Here is a 21,589-nt window from a genome sequence, read left to right as displayed (position 1 = left end):
CCGTGCGCGCGTTCGGCGCGTGCGCCGCCCCACGCCGGGACTGTGACGTCGCGCGTCGCCGCGATCGGCCGCGGAGGGCGTTGCGGCGTGTGTGGAGCGGGAACTTGCGTAGCGTACGAGTGCCGGCCTTCCGCCGCTTGCTCTTTCTCGTGGTGAGGCTCGGCGCGGTTACCGACGACGAGCGCCGGCCGGACGGCCGGGCTCGGCGCCATGCTACGACGCACGAAGCCCGAGGTGGAGAGATACGTCGCCTCCGTGCAGGCCGCCGCCTCCTCTCCTAGAGAGGTGAGTGCTCGGGGCCCGGCCGGCAGCGCCGGCGGCGCTCCCGCGGCCTGCCCGGGGCCGCGGTGTGGTCCGCTCCCCGCCCGCCGCGTCCTTCCACTCCTCCCGCGGGTGCCGGGCCCGAGGGGTGTCCGCGGGCTTTGCCGGGGCCCGGGATGGCCGTCGGGGGCCGTCGGGCCCGGTGCGCGGGAAAGGCGCCGGGCTGCCCGGCCGGGCGGCGCTTTGCGGCCTCCTCCGTCGGGTACGGGGCGGGGGGGTCGTGGCGTTCCCGCTGCCGGGTGCTCTGGTGAGTCAGAGCTTGCTGAGGGGCTCGTGGAGTCGTGTGGGTGGGGAGTCGAAGCCGAGGGAGGCTGCTGGGAGGGAGGCCGCGGATATACTTCCTTGGAAGCGTGGTTTGCTACCGCTGCGCGCCTCTTGAAGCTGGTGAGCCCTCGGTAACTTCCGAAAGAGCGCAGCGGCGTGGTGAAGTACGGATCCATCCTGTTCTGTGGGAATAGAATGGCGTGGGTTGAAAAGGGCCACCATGATCATCTAGTTTCAACCCCGTGCTCTGTGCAGGATCGCCAGCCACCAGACCAGGCTGCCCAGGGCCACATCCAGCCTGGCCTTGAATGCCGGCAGGGACGGGGCATCCACAGTCTCCATGGGCAGCCTGTTCCAATGCGTCACCACCTTCTGTGTGGAAAAACTTCTTCCTTATATCGAACCTAAATCTCTCCCATCTCAGTTTAAAACCATTCCCCCTTGTCCTGTCACTATCTATTCCCCCCCACATCCACATTCCCCCTCCTGTTTATATGCTCCCTTCAAGTACTGGAAAGCCCCAATGAGGTCTCGCCAGAGTTCCCGAGCTTCCAGCCTTCCCTCTCTTGAGGAAGCCAAATAGGGAATGCAGTCTGTTAAGCTTCTGAATTTCTTTGGTGTGTTGTGTGGCTGTTATTCCCATCTGTGTGAGACAGCGTTGTGAAACGTCAGTAATAAGAGAGGGAGTGGTGGGGGGAAATAGCTTTGCTGCTGTGCGTTAGTAACTGGGCAGGCAGATGATTCCCTGCTATCTGGAAAATGGTGTGCAGGTCACGGTGAGCTGACTGATGAGGTTCATAGGAGCAGTTTCATCCGGAAAGGTCCCGCTCTGCTGCTTTGGATTGGTTTTATTGCAGACGTGGAATATTCAGCAGTTGTGTAATGTGAATGCACACCGTGATGCAGCAGGGCCTTGATGTGAGTGTAAGGCCCGCATGAATCCTCCTTTTGATCTTCTTCAACAGCAGCGGAGTTGTCCCTTCACTGTGTTTGGTTGATTTTGATGCTGTTTAGGCAGCACAATGTTGAATGTATCGCTGCTAAATTTGGAGATAATCTTCAACAGTGTTGGTATTCTTGTGGAGCTCAGCGAAAAAATATTGCCTCTCCTTTAGTAGTGCTCAAGGCCAACTGCTGCGGGCTTGGTTTCATGTTTTCAGTGATGCTTGTAACTGGCTGTATAGCACAGTCAGTGATGGAAGTAGTTACTGGTTTTTCTGCAGTGTTGATTTTGGAGGGGAGGGTTGTACGAGGCTGTAAGCATTTCTTTTGAAGTTTCTTTCCAACCCTGTTTCCAAGGAGATGTCAAGCATGATTGCACTCTGTGCATGTCAGTGTATCCATGTTTTACTTCACAATACAGACTGAAAAGTAGGAGACTGGTGTTCCTTTGAATCTACTTGTAAAAATTTTTCAGGAGTAACCTGGGGGTAGGAAGGGGATAGGAGACTAAATTCAAGTGTCTTTAGATTGTAGAAATTTGTTTCACATCTGGAGTCCTCGGTGTAACTAGTTCCAGTACTCCTGATTCTCAAACAGAGGCTACTGTGGCAGTGATACGTGGATCCCAGGTTTTAGGTTTGTCTCCTGGTTCATGTTTACCATGAAGTTTTTGCTCATGACTTCCTAGTTCTCGAGCTCATTCACACAGGTAAAAAAAAAAAAAAACAAAACGTTTCTTCAGTGCAGTAATTTAGTGCTGATGTTATGAGTCCAAGTGAACTTGAACTTGAGGACTCTGTGAGTGAAAGGTGAAACATACCTCTCCAGAGGTATTGACTGAAGGGCAGAACAAGGAAATAAAAGTGAAGATTTTAAAAAAAAAAAAGGAGGACAGGCAAGAGATGAAGGTGACAGAAGCATGAACAGGAGGAGCTGGACTCTTAATTTGTGGCATCTGTTTTCTTCTGCAACGTAGATACATTGCAAGAAGAAAAGCTTATCTGTAGCTGGCGCCATTCTTCTTCTCTGTTTAGTCAGAAGTGTTTATGAAATGCCAGTAACCCCAGTTTTGCTTTGGTAGAAGCCTTTGCCAGTTATTGGGAACAAACATTATTTTCTTAATCCTGTATCTTTCACAAACAAAGCCCTGAATAGGAGGAGTGAACTGGAGCTGGTAACTGTGAAGAAACTGTTAGAAATATGATGCATCCCTGAAAAGAAAGGTCTCCCTGTTCAATTACTTGAGAAGTACTGTATGTCTAAAATGTACCTGTCGTGTTTTCTTTCCTTCAGAGATCGTTGAAAGGATTCCTTTTTGCTAAGCTGTATTTTGAGATAAAAGAATATGAACTTGCTAAAAGGTAATAAATGTTACGTATGTTGTTGTGTTCTTTAACATGTGATAGAAAAGCTAAGTGTAGTGGAGCGGAGAAATCAAGACCATTATCATGCTGTTCTGAGGTAGCAGTAACTGGGAGAATTGGATGCCGTTTAAATCTGCCTAAAAGAGCAGCCTAAAGGATGGGTAGTCATAGTGTGCTGTAAGAACTCACCTGGTTGGAATGTCTTTTATGCCACTGCGTTCCGTCCTTCGTGCAGTTTCTGTGAACTACTGCTTTATTTAATGAAGGCCAGTACTTGCAGGCAAATATGTAGAATCTGTCCATGTAGAAACAATGTTGTTCCTTACTTGAAGGTCTAGATCAAGCACCTAGAACTAGATATGGCTGGATGTCCTGTATGACAGATTACATTCCCACATTAGCTACAGGCTGTGGGGGGTCTTGTATTACTGAGCAGTACTGATCCTTCTGTTTTGTTTTTTTTGTTTTATTTACTCTGTAGGTATATTTCTACTTATCTCAGTGTCCAAGAGAGAGATCCCAAAGCTCACAGGTTTCTGGGACAGATTTACGAAGCTCAGGATAACATAGAAAAAGCTTTTGGGTGTTACAAGGTAAGCACTTCCCTCACGTCCCTGATGTCCTGCTTTATTCCATCTGAAATGGACTTGATCTTTGTGCTGCCTGCTCTGATATTCTTCCCACTGGACGAAGAATCTGTGACCCCTGTAGAATTCTGTAGTAGGGATTATGGTAACAGCAGTAATGCAGCTGCTGCTGAAAGACTGGACTGGGAGTGTTTCTCAGTTGCGCAGTTTGTTTTTTGTTGGTGGTGGGCTTTCTGTTTGTTTGTTTCCTCAGAGGTAGAGGGAGCAGGGCAAACACAGTTTTGATTAGGCAAGTGTATCGATGTGAAATTCAGTCAAGGTTTCATTGTTTGGGCTTTGGGGAGGGAGAGGATATGCACAAAAGTCTTGTTGCCACTCAGTGGAGTACTGTCAGTCTTTGTGACTTAATTCTGATTTTCAGAAGCCTCCGTATTGGGTTAGACTAGAGATACTCCTCGTGCAGTGGTCTGAGTAGAGCAGCAGCTGGTGGTAGAGGCAGAGGAGCTGTTTTGGCATAATTTCTCTTGTGGTGTTCTGGATTCCAGCAGTTGTCTGGGTGTTAGAAACCAAGGGTGGCCTTTCAAAAAGGAGGTTTTTCTGAAAGTAGTGAGAAAATACTTACTGATAGTTCTAACTTGACTTGCTGGGTCTGTTTATTGGGGGGCATATTTTCTTTCTTGTTCTGTATGGACTGCAAGGTCAAGTTACCAGTAACCTTTTTTCTTGTGTTTGTGCATGGGAAACCCAGCGTTCTGTGGAGCTGAATCCAATGCAGAAAGATCTTGTGCTGAAGATTGCAGAGTTGCTGTGTAGTAACAACATCACTGATGGAAGAGCCAAGTACTGGGTTGAGAAAGCTGCCAGGCTCTTCCCTGGGAGTCCTGCTGCTTACAGACTGAAGGTAAATTGCAACTCCTAATCTCTGTTCTGTGCCTGGTAGAAACTTCAGTTTCTGTAACTGATGGGAAAACCATGTTAGTAATAGTATCCAAGAAGTCAAGGTTAGATTAATATTGCCTCTATTATGTGACTGCACTGCTTTCTAGGGATTTTTTATTTGAATTAAAAGCTGTAGAACGTAGGAGATGCTGTTATTCCCAAATACTGTGTAAATGCTTTCAGTCATACTATCTCACTTTTGTGCAGGCATTAGTTTTCTGTAGTGCAACAGCAATGAAATGGAAGTCTTGAGAGGCTTGTGCTTTGGGGTTTTGTGTGTGGTGTTTGCTGGGTTTTTTGTGTTTTGTATTTTTTTTTTAGCCTGTTCTGTATCAAGGTGTGCCATCTTTGAACCAAATGATTTGATGCTCTTAACTTAGCATCTTACTTAGCATCTATGTGATGCAAACTCTAAAGTGGTTTGGTTTTTCTTTTCCTGACTTCTAAAATGTTGTAAAACACTGTAGGCCCCAACAGCTTTTCAGAGTAGTTTGAGTAATGTAGTCTGTAGTGGCAGTGAGAAAACAGGTAATGTAGTTGCTGAAAAGGCTCTCGTGGAGAATGAAATGTGAACACGTTGCCTTTGTATTTAATAGGAGCAGTTACTGGAACATAAAGGTGAAGATGGATGGAATCAGCTCTTTGATATGATTCAGACAGAACTCTATGCGAGACCAGATGATATCTACCTGAACATCAGACTGGTTGCTCTCTACCGTTCAAATAATAGGTTAAGAGATGCTGTGCTTCATTGTCAGGAGGCAGAGAAGAAAATACCAGTAGACTCAAGCTTGGAATGGTGTTCATGTGTCATAAAGACATTTGAGGTATTTAATCATATTTTGACCCTGCCATCATCTCGCGTGCCCTTGCAACTGGTGTTATTCTCTTAGTAACGTTACAGTGGCAGCTAATGCTCAAGTGCCTTAATTCCTTCAAGTGTGATGTTTGCCAAAACCAGTGATTTACTTGGGATTGTCTTAAATCTTATGGAATTGTTTAGTTTCTAGCTGAAGTACTAAGTTAGATACAGCAGCTGTGTCAGGGAGGAAATTGCTCAGGCAAATCGTTTATGGACTTTTGCTGCTGAAGAGTATGTTAATGTCTCACCTGGGAAACTGGATTGTGGAGCAGCGTGTTCTGGAGAAGCTCTTGCCTTCATTGGAGGAGGGTGGTTCCTTATTCTCTGAACTTTATTCTTTAGGAATACCTTGAATCAGTTCGAGACTTGGAATCTGATAAAAATAATTGGAGAGCTATCAAGAAAGATCATCTGCTGGCCTATGCTAGCTTTGTTAAAATGACACTTGCTTCCAGAGATGTTCGAGAAAGCAGAGAGGCACTTGAAAGGTATCGTTTTAACTTTTCTGTTTTTAAAAAAAAAGAAAAGAAATTGAGTATTTTTTTCTGGGTCACAGAACATCCAGCAGACATAATTTTCACTGAGTAGCCATTTTGTGAATTGGAGGGGAGTTCCTCTGTAGTAGCCACAAAGAAAAAAATGTTACTAGGCTTGATCTCCAAGCTATGTGTCTGCCTGAGCTACAAGCCTTAGAGACGACTCAGTGATAGCCTGTGCCAGTTATCTTTTTTCACTGCAGCATGAGAGTGTTGTTCTTGACTTCAGCTGGTTTACATTTCACAGGCACTTGTGGGTCAGCTTTGTCCTGGTCAAGTCAATACAACGCATACTGAAATAACGAACAATTTCCCATGTCTAGTATAAATGGGAGATAGGAAGCCACCTGCATTCTCCTTGAGGGAAAACTGATAGGGTCAGCTAATCCAGCTGACTTCAGACTGGGTCATGTGTGCCACAGCTGGAATAGTACGAAACAATGTTTGTAGCCAGTTAATTTAAGATTTGTGTTCCTTTATTTCCTTTGCTTTCTCTTTTGTACTGACTGCTATTGATTTCACTTCAATAAACAGTGTTCAGAGCTCTAGGAGCTCAAGACTGTTGTCCTGCTCTCTTGTGCAACTCAGGTTTAAGCTACAGAGATGGCAGTAGCAGTTGAATTATCAAGTCACTTCATTCATGGCTAAATAACACTGGCCTGAAGCACGCGATGGATTTTATCAGGGCTTTGTTGAAAATGAATTTTGTCTCCGTTCTAGTTTTGATCGTGTGCTTCACTCTGTGAAACCATATGTGAATGGACCTGATGAGCTGTCTCGCACCTTCCTTGAAATGAAAGGACACTTCTACATGCATGCTGGAACTTTCCTGCTGAAAATGGCCCAGAACAGCGAGGCGCAGTGGAGAGATGCATGTGAACTTGCAGCATTGTGTTATCTGAAAAGTTTCTATGTGAGTCACTGTTCAGTTTGTGCTTGTAGTTGTTGCGGTTCTTGAACACTCTCGCTGTACGTGCACTGAACACCTGTATTCCAGAAATTAACTCCTGTTTTTAAGGCTGTCTCCTCACCAAATCTTCCTCTTCCACAGTTCTTTAAAGGATTTCAACTGATGTGAAGAAGGTTCTCTTCAATTGTTTCGCTTGTCAGAAGTAAAATGACTCTTATGAGTGTATTTCCTGCAGGGTGTGCCCTTTTCTGTAAACAGCTAAAATAACTGATATCAGGGTTATTGGTGTGGGAGAGAGGGGGATGACCTGAGTAGCTCTCACACACTTACTGCATGGATAGCAGAGCTGATGATCTTAACTTAGCATCTTACTTGTGTACAGAGCTTGTGTGCTCTTGAAGGTATTTGCAGTTGGTTGATGACTCACCTAGTGTCTTGTTCAGGAAAGAAACAACCTTGTTTTGTAACTTTTAAGGCTAACTGAAGTGATTTCCTTTTTGTTGTGAAGGAGCTGTAACAATTCTTTCTTCCACAGGTACCTAAACCAAAGTCCAAACTAATAAAAGGAGATCCTGCTGGGCAAGATATGCTGGAAATGTTGGCCTGTGACCGAAAGAGCCAGTCTGGTAATAAAAATTAATAATTACAAATGTTCCATAGTTCCATTTTAGTTTTATGAGTAGTTGATTTCAGAGTTAATGTCTTGTTAAAGAACACGTTTGGTGTCTTGAAATATGCTATAAAACTTTGTATATTTCGGCTACGTATGAAAAGCAAAACAGCAGCTTAGTCCTGACATGTAATGGACTTTTTATCTCCAGGACATTAAGATAGAATTTAACATTTAATGTCTCTTAGACTGCTGGTTTCTGCCTGCTAATATACTATTTGCAAGCAGTGCTGGTCCCAAGTATAAAAGAAAATATTGCTCTTTCTCTGTCACTTTTGTTCCCTTCTTTGTTGCAACAGGTTTGCTGCTGTTTTGTTTTGTTTTTAAAGCAGAGGCAGTCTTTTTCAGTCTTCACTGTCTCTTGGGCTCTAGATGAAAACAAAGAAAACACCAGGCATCAGGCTGAATTCATCCTGAATAGATGAGATTGACAGCTACTTATTTTGAAGACAACTGTAGTGCTCATTATAATAAAAATACATAGTAATTTTGGAGAACTGGATTTTAAAATGCTTTGGGACTGCTGTCAGCCCATAGACTAAAACACTGGCTTAATTATAGGGAGAGTGTAACTTAGAAATTTGTAAATATCATAAGGGGAAATCTTGCTTCCCAGCCTCAGGTAGCAAAAGCAGCCCACTGCATCAGATATTGTTGAGTGTTCTTCTGTGACATTGTGTTTTCTAGGTCACATGTTGCTGAACTTAAGCCACGGCAAGGAAGACTTTTTGAAAGAGATTGTGGAATCTTTTGCAAACAAAAGTGGTTTATTTACGTTGTTTGAAAGCCTGTTTGGGAGTGGAGCTTCTAGAGAGAGATCTTTCCTTGGCACAGACGATGTGGGAAACGTCAGTACACAAGCACCAGTTCAAGGAGAACTGAGTAAATATGATATTGGTAAGAGATGTTACTGAAACTCAATATAAACATGACTGTGTTAGAGGTTCTTGTACAGATGCATCATTTGCAACAAAAGACAAGTGTCTGTAATAGCTGCTCCTCGTTGCTCTCATCAGAGAGTGATTTGTAAGGTTTCACTTTCAGCTGTAGCTGAGAGGCAGTATCATCATGCCAGGTTCTGAAGAATTTCTCACATACTTCCTGCTTCCACACTGTTGTCTTCTGGTCTGTTCTGATTCGTTTCTAGTTGAAGCTGCCTGTTTAGCTTTTCGTGTTTGTACACTTGTAAGTGCTAATAGGAAGGCACATACTTCTTCATGTGTGATCTGTGAATACAGGTTACAATGAAAGGTTACATAAAAATGAAATAATTCCAGGACGAGTTGTGAGCTAGTGAAATCTTTCCGTTTTTAAGCTGAACTTAATGATGAGGGCTTGCTTTGAATTTGAGTGTAACAAGAGTAGAATGCTAGCAGTCTTCTACTTAGCTGTTAGTGGTCAAAAATATATGTAGACTATTCAAACTAAAACTACCGATCAGAGTGCAAAGCAATAAGGCTTATAGCCTTTCTCTTGTTGAATATATACGTATTTTACATATTAAAATAAAAGTTTATGCTATTATGGTCTCTCTGAAGAAGTTTGTTCATGTTTTTAAATACAAAATTAAAAATAAAAAAAAAAAATTATTGCATTAATTCTTAGTTCCTGCTTGTTAGACAGAGGCAGACAGGTGGGAGGAGGTTGCTGGGGAAGCCCTTCCATGGGAGAAATATTCAGAGCTCCTTCTCTTGTAATGAAACCCAGCTTTCAGATGCAGGTCTTCCTAACTGGGACGCAGATCCTAGCATCTTACACCCTTTGTTTTTGCACAGGTGCTGTTCGAATGCACAGTGGCAGTCTCCAGCACCTTGTTTGGCTTGGCTTGCAGTGGAATTCTATGTCAGTGTTATTCCCGCTGCGCAAAGTGTTAAAACAGCTTTTTCACTTGCCACAAGAAACATCAAGACTTGAAACAGATGCTCCTGAATCCATCTGCCTGCTGGACCTGGAAGTAAGTAAACTTTCCCAGTTCTTCAATGCACTTAAACGCAAGGTTTTGGGTACCTAATACTTTGTTTGTTTATTCTTACACAAACAGGTTTTTTTACTTGGAATGGTGTTCACCAGCAACTTACAATTGCAAGAGAAGTTTAATACTCACTACGGCACACATCAACCTCCATTCTTACCATTGCTGCTGTGCAAACAGTACTATACTGAGAAGCAGAGATCCTGGTGGGATGCAGTTCGTACTCTGATGCAGAAAAAAACCACGTAAGGCTTCTTCAGTTTGGAAAGACTTGAACCAAACTTGTAGACAGCTTCTGAATTGATTCCCATAGGTTGTGTACAACGAGTTCCTTTTGTTTGACGTAGTTTGAGCATTAAAGGTTTGGTGCTGTAGGGGTGAGATGCTTAAGAACTTTCCAAAAACGGGCTTTACGTTTCTAATATTGTGTTTGTCAAGAGCCAGCTTAGGACTAAAACTGCTTGTTGTATTCGTCAAAGAAATAATGTGTGAACAGATTAAAAGAGAGGGACTAATAATTGAGGAATATTTCTTCTAATATTCAGGCCAGACTCAGCAACAAGACTGAAGCTTCTTGTACAGCATGGATTAAGTACTCTGCGAGCCCTGGAGAAGCACGGCCTTCAGCCTGCCTTAATTATCCACTGGGCAAGAAGCCTGCAGAAAACAGTAAGTGAAGATTATTTGTGAATAAGTACCATCTGTTTTTCTCTAATTCTGCAAACTTAATTGGCCAAATAAAATCAGATGAGAATGTAGTATTGAGAGCTGCTGCTAATTTTGATAGGATGACTAGAGCAACTAATTTATCTGACAAGTTCTCTCTCCCTCACTACTCTCTTAACAACGCAGTTAAAAATGATGTATTTCCTACCTGTGTGTTACTTTCTGTGACTTCCTGATGTACATCACAAGCATCAGAGAAAAATTCATGAAACTTGTCAAGACAACAACTGCATCAGAGAAGAAAAAGTATGAATAAGAAAGCGTGAATAACATTTTGTTTGCATTTTCTGCAATAGTTTCAATTTCTCCAACAGGGCACTAGCCTTACCTCCTTCTACGACCAGAAAGAATATATTGGAAGAAGTGCCTACTACTGGAAGAAAGCTTTGCTTGCTTTGAAAATTATCAAAAAGCACAAAAGTATTCCTGAGCCTACTGATCCTCTGTTCAACCATTTCCATAGTGTGGACATTCAGGTACAGATTGATTATTCAAAGATGAGAGTAAGAGGGGTTTTATGTCACAATCTTACACGTAAATTGGTTGTGGGTTTTTTTATAGTGTTTTTTGGTTGTTTTCTGTTTGTGGTTCCGTTGGTTTTGTGTGTTGTTAGGGTTTGTTTTTTTGTCATTGTATTGCTAATGCTAAGATTTGGTAGTATCTTTCTGTGGAACTATTCAGCTTTAAAACTATCAGAGTGGAAGGCACTGAACTCCCTTAGTACCAGCTTTATGGAAAAGCTGTTTTTCTCTATCGCAGGAAATCTAGTAATATTATTAACCTCCTCCTATCTGATTGCTTACTAGATGTCTACAGTTACTGACAGTTCCAATGTGCACATACACATTACGTGTGAGTTGTCTTTTGCTTTGGCTGTAGGTCTTTCAGGTTGCAGCCTATGAAGAAGAGGCACATATAGCATTTGCAATGTTGGACGCGGTTGAAGGCAAAACGGATGATGCTTTATTAGCATTTGAAGCTATTAAGAACGTGGTTTCATACTGGAATCTTGCCATAGTAAGTCTGTAAAGTGCATTACCTGAAAATGCTTTTCTTTTGCTTGCATTCTGACCAATTCTTATTAATCAATGTACTGTTGCGTAGCTTTGCCAAAGAAAGGCAGAGGAGATTGAGAGCGATGATATGTTGCCAGAAGAACAAGAAGAGCACAAAACCTATCTTCTTAAAAGAAAGCATTACCTGATGAAGATCATCGATGAAAGCTCCTCTGATCCATCAGCAGCTGACAAAGTAAGTAATTCCTGCTTAACATCTTGTTTGGAGAGATGGAGTGGTTTAGCTTACTGTTGCAAAATGAGACCATTTGCTTTTGAGTCAGACTTCTCAAAACGGATTTTGCTTCCTGACAAGTTAGGCTTATGGTGTTTCATCAAGGCAAATAAATGTCTTTACTCCAGTGTGTGGTATATCCTGGGAAGGTTCTGTGAAGGTATCAGACTATGAAATGTTTTTGATTCTCTGCAGATGACGGCTTTTGTGTAAACAAATAGCTTTTGCTCACTGTCTTTGTGAGGTTGATAGTTTCCAAATAGAATTAATGCTTGTGTGAATTGTCCTCTTACCTTAATTGTAGCAGATGTAGGGCTTTCCTGGGAAGGAAAGAACAACAAAAAAGCCCAGAATTTCTGTAGTGAAAGCCTTGTGTACTGTTCAGCCATAGATCAGAACACAGTCTCTTCCTCAGATCAAGAATTGCAATCACGACTTGTGTTTCAAATTTTTAGCTGCCAGTATCTATTGAAACTGTAACGGAAATGCTGAATGCAGTGATCCAGGAGCTTGGGGAGAATGATGAAGAGGAAAGTTTTGCCTCCGGAAATATCTCACAAGCTGCACATCTGGAAGTAAAGCATTCAATTCCATCACCTAAGAAATTATCTTTCTCACCAACTAATACCTACAAGGTATATTAGCCAATTACTCTTCTAGGCATGTGTTACATTTGTGTAAAAAACTGAAGTTCTATAATAAGCTTTGGTTTTTTTCCAGTTTTCTCCTAAAACTCTTCCTCAGTGGGCAGAAGATCATAAGTCCTTACTTCAGAAGCTGTGTCAGCTAGTGGAAGATTTAAAGGTAAACAATTCATGGAGGTGGTGATGCTTCTAGGGACTGCCTGTTCAGATAGTTTTGCTTTCTTCAGCTTAGCTATTGTCCTCTTTGGTTCTGGGTTATTTATTTCTGGCTTCAGGGAACAATCTCAGCTGTGTACACCATAGGCAGATGGTGGATTATTGCAGCAGTTAAGTTTTCTTTTTTGTCTCAGACCTTGAAGATACTTTTAAATAACAGGGGAGTAGGGATCATTGCTTAGGTTTCCTCAAATAGCTGTGTAATACGTTTATACTCTCTTAACTGAAACGCTTCTTGAATAGAATGAAATGCAGGAAATGAAACTGAACAGTTCCAACCTAAGTGTATCATCTCATCGGTGGCCTGCTGAAAGCTATGGAACTGATGCTATGCCAGATGGTTATCAGAGAGCACAAAATCTTCATGAAGCTCCTTTAACGGGTAAGTTGATGCTGAATTTTGATTAGACACTTAGTTGTACCGAGTAAGACTTGTTAAAATCTTTCTGCAGTGTTGTTTGACGAATGAGCAGAACTGATCCTCGGGGGATGTTAATTGAAATCAGTAACACAAATTGGATATAAATTCTTTTCTCGGTGTTCGTTTTCAGTTGCTACCACTGGCCCATCTGTGTACTATAGCCAGTCACCTGCTTATAACTCACAGTATCTTCTAAGAACTGCTGCAACCAATGTAACACCAACAAAGGTGAGGACAAATGTATCTGCTCAAGCAATTTTGACTGACTTATTGAAAACGACTGCTTTTGATTCTGGGTGTAGTTGGGTAGAAGTACTGCAGTTCCCTAGGTAGCATTTAGTAAACTTGAGCTCTGCTGGAGACGGGCAGAAAGATCCATTATCAGCTATTGTTTGCGACGTGTGGTTTGGGAGAAACAGCCAGCAAAATGTTTTTAACGTGCCTAATATATGTTCTCTGCTCTGCGTCTGTGATGTTCTTTTCCCCAAAACAGCATGGGAACTTGGTGGTTTTTACTCTATGTTTTGTTTGTTTTCTAATAATAACAATAATGAGTCCATTCAGCTTACGCTTCCCCTCAGTCCACGTTTTCAGCTACCATCCAAGTTTTGAACATGTGATTTTAGTTTAGACGGATTAGAGTCAAAATGTAATTGTAGAGCTCACCTTGTTATTAAGAGTACATGTTGGGTGGGCTTTAGCAGCCTGAGAGCTTTTTCTCCTTTTCCACAGCGAAGTGATTGTGTGTTTTCTTTAGGCGCCTGTCTACGGCATGAACAGACTTGCACCTCAGCAACATATATATGCTTATCAACAGCCGATCCACACCCCACCTCTGCAGAACACTTGTGCCGGTGTGTTTCCTCAAGACATCTATGCTACACCTTTGCGTTTTGATGCTCCTGCTGCTGGAATCATTTCACCTCGTGGAGGCGATGATTACTACAACTACGGTGTTCCACAGGCGAGCACCAATCCACCACTACCTGAACCAGGCTATTTTACAAAACCTTCGGTTGCACCCACAGCTTTAAAACCTGCAGAATCCAAAGGGGTGGAATTTTCAAAAGCTAAATTTGGGCAGCCGGGAGCAGCTGAAGGGTCAAAGCCGCCTCAGCCAACAACCTTTAAATTCAACACTAACTTCAAATCTAATGATGGGGACTTCACCTTTTCTTCTCCTTTAGCTGCCACAAAATGTGTTGCCTTCCAGAATCCAAGCAAAACTAATTCAGAAGTATCTCCTCAACAGTTTTCCTTTAAACTGGAACGACTAGATGCTCCAAAGACCACTCAGAATGACTTGGGAACTGCTTTTTCACTGAAAGGTCAGTGGAACTGCTCTGTACGCCTCACCCAGAGCAAAGCAAATGATGGAAACTGTCGTTCTTGTCAGAGTCCTAACTCTCAAGGTCAACCACATGTGCCAGTCTCTGCTGTTCAGGCGCTTCCTGCTCCCAGCTTTGGTTCTGCTACTGACGCAAGTAAACCACAGAAGAATGCATTTGCAGAGCTTTTTGCTAAAAAGGATGGACAGTGGGATTGTAATAAGTCAAAGACATTCACATTTGGAAATACTTCAGCCACCGGTTCCCTCTTTGGATTCAGCTTTAATCCTCCAAGAAAAAGCACAGATGCTATTTCAGCATCTCAGAAAGCAGAACAGAAAAAAGTGGGAGTAGCTGAACCATCCAAAAGCTGCAGTGCATCTCAGAAACCTTCGGACAGCAAGGCATCCAATGTGGCTCCCTCAGCACAAGATGGACCCTCCAACTTCTCATTTAAAATTCTGGAAAAAGGTGAGTGTTAATTGAACAAGGAGCTTATTCAAGTGTGCAACTCGTTAATGCCAGTCATTGTGTTATTTCTTCTGTCTGAATAATATGTAGTTCCTTTCAGTTCTAATGCCCATATGTGAATCTTCAAATTCTAGACTTTCAGCTGGAGTGCATATTCAGGTTTGAGGTTATTTGCACATAAAGATACAAACATGCCTTGTACAGGATTTGGAGTTACTCTGTAGTGAGAGAGAATTGCCGGTAGGATTGTGGAATCTTGATGAGGTGTTGAAAATGTCAGGGTTAAGTGCTGAAAGTGCATTTTTTGAGTTGAACTGGTAATGTATGTGCACAGGCCTCGCTCTGACTGGTAAGCTATAGAACAGCCCTTGTGCTTAAGCTTAAACTCAGTTATCTCTGTGGCTGTGTGGATGGGTATTCTGAAACTACACTCAGTGCATTTGCTTGAAGACTTCCATGAATGGTCTCTGCAATTCCTGATGCACAGTCTAGCTTTTCTTAGCTTGAAAAGAGATCCTGTGATTACATCCTCAGTTACACAGGCTCTGATACTAGCTGAAAGCTGAGCTTGCAGAAGCAGTGGCTGCCCTGTGTTCCCCGTAATGTGCTCAGGTATCTTTGTGTAGTGACAGGGATTTGCTGGCGTTGTACTGATAGAGGACTTCATGCACTGCTTCCTACAATTGCAGGGCTGTTTCACCAGATGGTGCGTCTTAATATCTATAGCAGTCTCTGTCGTATGAAGGCAAACTGTTTCTTAACTGTAATACACTAAGTGAGATGCTAGAGATGTTGACTGCAGTTTATTCATAGGGGTTGGATAAGCTTGTATAGCATTCAATGTGAGTTTTCCTACTGTGATGTGTCAATGTGGAATGCTTCCAGAGCATGGATAGGAATAAGGTTTGTTTTACCCCCTTGAAAATTTCAGTTAAACATTTCTCTCCACGCCATTTATTTTCTAGGATTTAATTTTAGCCTTTTTAAATCTAATCCAATGGCCTTTTGGACAAGCACATCTTCCTTGCAACCTGCTAGTAAAGGTATTTACACGCTGCACTGAATGTGTGATGAAAAACACTTGAGCAGGCACAGCCAGCAGCCGGCGTGTGGCAGAGCAGTTGGCTCCTAATCCTGACAGTTAACATGCATGCTGGAGGAGAGCACTTCAGATTGTCTGAGTCCTGTATTTGTGCTGCAGGAGAATGTCTGTAGCCTGTGATGTGTGAGCACAGTGGATGGCCCTGTTTAGGCTTTGGCTTTGGTTTGCCTTCTGTTCTCAAGGTATTCAGAAATCTGCCTTGCGCTTCTCCTTCACAGTTTGACTGATCACACATGCAGGATCCCTAGAATTCCTCCTTACTAAAGGAATTGTGTTCTGCTTTTCTTACTCTTGCAGTGTGCATCTCTTCCTGCCTGAAGTCTTCCATGTTACTGATGTATACTTGAAGATTTCAAGGCATGTTGACTAGCAAAATTTGAATTTAGTATTGAATTTGTATTTAGGTCTGTTGGAAATATTGAATTCAATTTCCTGATTACCAGCATTAACTTCTACATTTGTGCAGAGGAGCACATAAGTTGTCATAAGAAGAAAATTGAGCTTCAAATTCTGCTGCGTGGCTTAATGCACACCTAAACTGGAGCATGTTATCATGTGGGCTGACTTTCTGAAGCAGTCAATCTATTAGAAACAGCCAATATCTGGATATTGATGTGCTTGTGGACTACTTATTATTAATCGTTAACCTGTGTGTTTCTCTTCAACTTTGACTTCTAAATTACAGATAGAAACAAACAAACAAAAAAACCACCTCCCGTACAGGTGACCCTTAAACTGATACATCCTTCTTCTCTGCTTCCATTCTTGTACAACAACTTTACATCTTCAGGTTTAACCTTTGATTGTCATGGTTATTCTGTTTGTACTCAAAAAGCTTCTTCATATTGAGAAAGGAAGAGAAGAAGTTAGATAATAAAATCAGCAGTGACGTATTTCTTCTTGCTGTAAAAGCTAGTTAAATTTCAGAAGGCTGAGAGCAGTGTTTTAGTTGCTTCTGTAGCACGGAACTACAAGATCATTCCTGTAACAAGTTTCACTAGTAGCAGTTATGGCGAAAAGTTGAGATGAGTTGGAAGCACGGATTTCCCAGAATTAATTTGAGATCAGTTCAGTTCAGTTGCTGTTCAGTATCGTCTGGAATTTCAAATGCTCAAAGCTCAGCAGTAGTACGTGTTGCTGCAGACAGCTTTGCATTTATTACTCTATTTTTCAATCCTAGGTTTTGCTTCTCCTCTGTACATGATACCCATCTGGCTCTACCCTGTAGCTGTATTCTGTTTGGCGTAAGGCCGTAAATAATTCTTGAACAATATACAAATGCTGACCTGTTCTTGATCTAGGACTTAAATTTCAAAGGTCATAAGATCTAGTTGGGCATGCAGATTAGAACTTCTTACGTCCCAGCACAATCTGTAATTTTTTCCTAGTGTTCTCTAATTCTGGTAGTCATCCTGAGGGAGAAACAAGAAGAACGTAGGTTTCGTCTGTTTCTAGCTGTCAGAGTATAAATTCGATTCTGTAACATGGGCAGTGGGAAGCTGATGTTGCTGCTGTTGTGAAATGTTTAATTTTCATGTTTTGTTGTATTTCTATACAAAGCTGAGAAGACAGCTGACCCCTCAGATGCTGCAGCATCCGATGATGTTGTGATCGTGTACGAGCTCACACCTACCCCAGAGCAGAGAGCTCTCGCAGGCTTTCTTAAGCTACCTTCAACCTTCTTCTGTTACAAGAATAAGCCTGGATATGTGAGTGAAGAGGATGATGGTAAGGAATGTCCAAGTTGATTGCCCTTAGTGTTGCATTTTTTGTAGGGGACGTGCATTGTACTAGAATCAACAGGCTCTAATATTGTTGATACTGATGACAGCTGTCATCTTCCTTTTGGCCAATGACCCTCCGTCTCCCTTCCCCACCCTGCTTTGTGATTCTCCTAATAAAACGAACACGATGCTTGTTTTCTGAAAGTGTGAAACCTGTGCCATGAATGTAGGCAGAGAAAGTGTCAGTAGTGTAATAAGGCACTGGTACATAAATAAGAATTGAAAGCTTGCTTGCTGATATGTCAAGCTCTTAAAAGACTTGCAGAAGTCTTGTGTGCTTGACAAGGCTTGTGAGTCTGACGGGCTTAACAAATTTAGACTTCTTTGTATTTGGAAGATCCCTGAGAACTCATACTTGTTTCCTGTGTTTTAAGATGAAGACTATGAAACAGCAGTTAAGAAACTTAATGGAAGACTGTATCCCAGCAGTGAAAAAGAAAAAAGGAAATGGCAAGGTATGTCTGAAAACACAGTGGTTGATCTTTAATTTCTTAGACGCTGAAGCTGAATCTCTAAATCTGGAGGACACTAGAGTGGATAAGTGAATTTGGATAGGTCTGTAAAGGAGGTTTGCTTTCTTTGGCTGACTTTCTGTGTACTAAAAAAAGGTGGCATATATTGAGCTACTAGAAATACAAGTAAGTGTCAAAGGAAGCTAGTAGTAGTAGTGGCAGTTGCAAGATTGCAATCATTATTGCATGGAGGCTCTTTGATACAACAGAAAACCACAGTAGGACAAATGTACAGTTCTTTAGCTCCCTTGTGACTGAATGAGTGACTTTTTTGTAATAGCATCATTATTTTAAGTTTTAAACTTCAGATGTTCTGAGTTTCATTAGGTTAGTTTATAATGGATATGTAGGAAATGATCACAGCCTTAAGCTGTCTGAACAGCTGTTTTCCACTGATTTTTGTTCTTTGCAGTAGGCACTCCAGTGAAACAGGAATCGGAGAGGGAATGTGTTACTACTTCTGAAACTAAACCTCCTGAGAAGAAGGCTGAAGAAGAAACTCCGCAGGTCACTTCCACATCTGTCTGTGGCATTGGTAGTAATGCGGAAGATGCCTGTCCAGAAGGCTCTCAGAAAGAAGCTGACGCTCCGAAAAAGAAAGTACGAGTCAAGTATCTATGAAAAGTTTTGGCAATAAATTTGCAGTGTTCTTCTTAGTCAGTTTTCACTTAGTGAGCAATCAAATATTCAGCAAATTAAAAACTACTTGACTTGTTTGACTGAGTCTCAAGTCTGTTCTGGCGTTGGAACTAAGGTACAGATCTTGCATTTCTCAGGGAGAGAAAGGAAACCGCTTTGCCTCCTAAAGTAGAAACAGCTTTGGCTAGTAGAATTCCTCCTAGCAGGTATGTGAGAGTTCAGTGATTTCAGAGAAATTCCCAAGAGAAGGGGTGCTTGTTTTGGAATCATACTGCTTCAAAGGTACTTCAGTCTCTTGTCAAGTTGAACTTGAGTGTGTGTGTGTGTTAAGAATAATGAAGAATGTCTGAAACCTTCCAGCAACAATTCTTGGGTTTTTTTTTCCCATCTGATCGCTTCTCATTCCCTGTTAGTTACCTATTTTGAAACCTTCGTAAAGCTGTAAGAAAGTTGGAGCCTGAGAACTTAGCATCGTGAGTTTTCTGCACTGCTGTTGTAATGAAATGAAGAAATTGACAACATGGGAGGGAGGGGGGGCAAAGGGGGAATGTGGCTTTTTGGGAGGCAGTGGTTATTCTTAGCGTCCAGACTGAATGTGGTCTGAATATTAGGCTCTCCTGGCTTATGTGCTTACTTATTAATCTCAGGAGAGTGAAGTTACAAGCTCAGCTGACACAGTCTCTACGAGTGAGGAAGAATTACATACTCCATCAACTAGTGAAGCAACGGCGGTATTTGTGCAGTCAGCTGCTAGCAGTGAAGAGGCAGATTCCACAGAAACTGCTCACGTATCACAGAGTTTGCCAGGAGGTGATGATAAGCCTGTGGACCTGTCAACTAAAAAAGAAAGTGATTCTGAACGTTCTGAGTCAGCACAAGGTAAAGTTGGGAGAATGTAAGGGTTTGTTTGGGTCTTTTTGTGTGTGGGGGGGTGTGTGTACAACCTTAAGTTTGCTTTTTTATTGGATAGTTTAATTTAGCCATTGCATTGAACAGATGCAGCAGTGAATTTGAAGCACAAGTACTGGTCTAGTGAAAATATGCAGGGGAATGAAAATACTTGTGCCTATCAAATTCTAGTATGTTCAGATGACTCTAGTACAGACCACTGCTACTCTCAGTTGTATGATTTATACTTAGGTTAGTGTATTGTTTCATACCATGTGAGTACTTACTCAAGCTGTGTGGACTTGCTGAGTCTCAGAAATAGCATGCTGAAACTCAGTCTTGAGCAGTTTTTTGGACTGTAGTAAAAAGTGTCAATATGAGAATCAGGTGCAAATATGAAAGCTTCTCCAGTATTTTCTTACAACTGTATGACATCAAAGATGTTTTCCTCAAAGAAAGAGAAAAACATTTGACTTCTCCATCTTTGACAGAACACAAACCCATCTCGTTTGGCTTTGGTCACGCTTCGGGCTTGTCGTTTGCGGATCTGGCTTCCCAGAACTCTGGAGACTTTGCTTTTGACTCTAAAGGTGAGTTAAGCTTAAGCCTCTGGTACAGATACACATCTGGGTTTGTGCTTCCCACGATAAATCTCTGTGCACCGGATTTCTACATATTGTTAAACAGTGTAAATGTGTGTTATCTTTGTTGTTGTGGACAAGTTTAAAATGCAGATGTCTTAATTGTAGATAAAAACTTCAAATGGGGGGTTAGTAGAATGGTTAAACAAGACTAACCGTGCACAGATGAACAGTATGTAGTGCCCTTTAATTGGAACAGCTAATCTGATGAAGGCTGCAAAACGTCTTTCTCTTTCTTCAGTATCTTGTCTGCCTTGCCTCAGCTGTTAATCACATGATGACTTCTGTGGTTTTCTTTCTTGCCTCACCTGCTCTTTTTCTCCTTCAGTGTCACTTCTCCCACCAGAAATGCTTGTCATCACGTATTTCTCCCGTTCTTTCAAGTTTTCTTTAGCTTTGGAAGATGTGTCAACTCGAGGCTGTTAAAAAGAGTAATGTGTCCATATAAAGTGAGGAGGATATGCAGCTGTGAGGCCTCCATTTATTTTCAGTTGATAGTTATTCTGACAAATGCCCCTATTAAATTATTTAAGTCTTCAAAAGGGCAACACCTGAAATGCTAACAGTGCTGTTATTATTTAGTACATCATTCAGCAGACCTAAAATTTTACTGGGAAATAATCCAGAACACTTGATAGCTTAAAAAAAAAAAACAACAACAAAACACAAAAGTTGCTGTGCAGCATGGGGATGTAGTGTTGCATTGCTAAAAGGAATTTCAAGCACTGCAATTTGTCGGGTCTTATATTTAGAGAAGGCAGGGCTTTGCATTCACTTCAGTGCATGATGAGTGTCTGTAGAGCTGTGGGTACAAAACCACTTTAGAAAGGAACACACTGGATAATTTAGCATTACCTGATGTCAGAATTGTAACAGTGTTCTTGGTGACGCCGTCTGGAGAAGTCACACAGTACTGTGCTGTGTTTTAGGTGGAGGTAAAGTCTGGAGAAGAAGATGAAGAAATTCTCTTCAAAGAGAGAGCGAAACTTTACAGGTGGGACAGAGATGCTACTCAGTGGAAGGAGCGTGGTGTTGGAGAGCTTAAGATCCTTTTCCATACGCAGAAGAAATATTACAGGATCCTTATGAGAAGGGACCAAGTTCTGAAAGTGTGTGCAAACCATGTCATCACCAAAGAAATGAACTTAGTGCCCTCTGATACATCAAACAATGTTTTAATTTGGACAGCTACAGATTATGCTGGTGAGTTGGTTGAGTGGTTTTTGCAGTTTTTTCAGTATCTTCTGCAGTTTGTTGGGCTTTGTTTTACCCTGGAAATTCTACAGAAGAAAAGCTACTGATCTCTGGCTACAGTGAGTAGAGCTAAGGAAATCTCTTCTTGGATTTGTTTTTCAGATGGTGAAGTGAAAGTGGAACAATTTGCAGTCAGATTTAAAGTTCAAGAACTGGCTAATTCTTTCAAGAGGAGATTTGAAGAATGCCAGCAAAGCTTGTCAGAGCTACAGAAGGGCCACCTCTCTCTGGCAGCAGAACTGTCAAAGGACACCAACCCTGTTTGTATTTTAACGTTTCTGCCAAGGATGAACCTTTAGGACGCAT

The 21,589-nt window shown here is 42.0% G+C and overlaps 2 protein-coding genes across 2 annotated transcripts in view; both read left to right on the top strand.

Annotated features, from left to right (window-relative positions):
• Nucleotides 1–21,589, top strand: part of LOC306951804 (E3 SUMO-protein ligase RanBP2-like) — a gene marked incomplete at both ends in the record, with an annotated part of 54,933 nt that overhangs the window by 33,199 nt on the left and 145 nt on the right. The window lies entirely within an intron of this gene.
• Nucleotides 211–21,582, top strand: LOC306953231 (E3 SUMO-protein ligase RanBP2-like; the record flags this gene model as incomplete). Its single annotated transcript, XM_079544101.1, has 27 exons — nt 211–285; nt 2,821–2,888; nt 3,373–3,484; nt 4,227–4,379; nt 5,014–5,244; nt 5,622–5,767; nt 6,536–6,728; nt 7,261–7,351; nt 8,083–8,292; nt 9,171–9,349; nt 9,437–9,612; nt 9,913–10,036; nt 10,408–10,569; nt 10,973–11,110; nt 11,198–11,344; nt 11,839–12,018; nt 12,104–12,187; nt 12,487–12,625; nt 12,795–12,892; nt 13,422–14,463; nt 15,429–15,506; nt 17,126–17,293; nt 17,724–17,804; nt 18,274–18,461; nt 19,148–19,379; nt 19,880–19,978; nt 21,386–21,582. The coding sequence occupies 27 exons, from the start codon at nt 211–213 to the stop codon at nt 21,580–21,582; spliced, it is 4,791 nt and encodes a 1,596-aa protein (XP_079400227.1).

Source organism: Tetrao urogallus, assembly GCF_951394365.1.
Source record: "Tetrao urogallus genome assembly, chromosome: 1".
NCBI classification, from domain to species: domain Eukaryota; kingdom Metazoa; phylum Chordata; class Aves; order Galliformes; family Phasianidae; genus Tetrao; species Tetrao urogallus.
The sequence above is the reverse complement of the archived record's forward strand: the minus strand, read 5'-3'. Positions and strand labels throughout refer to the sequence as shown.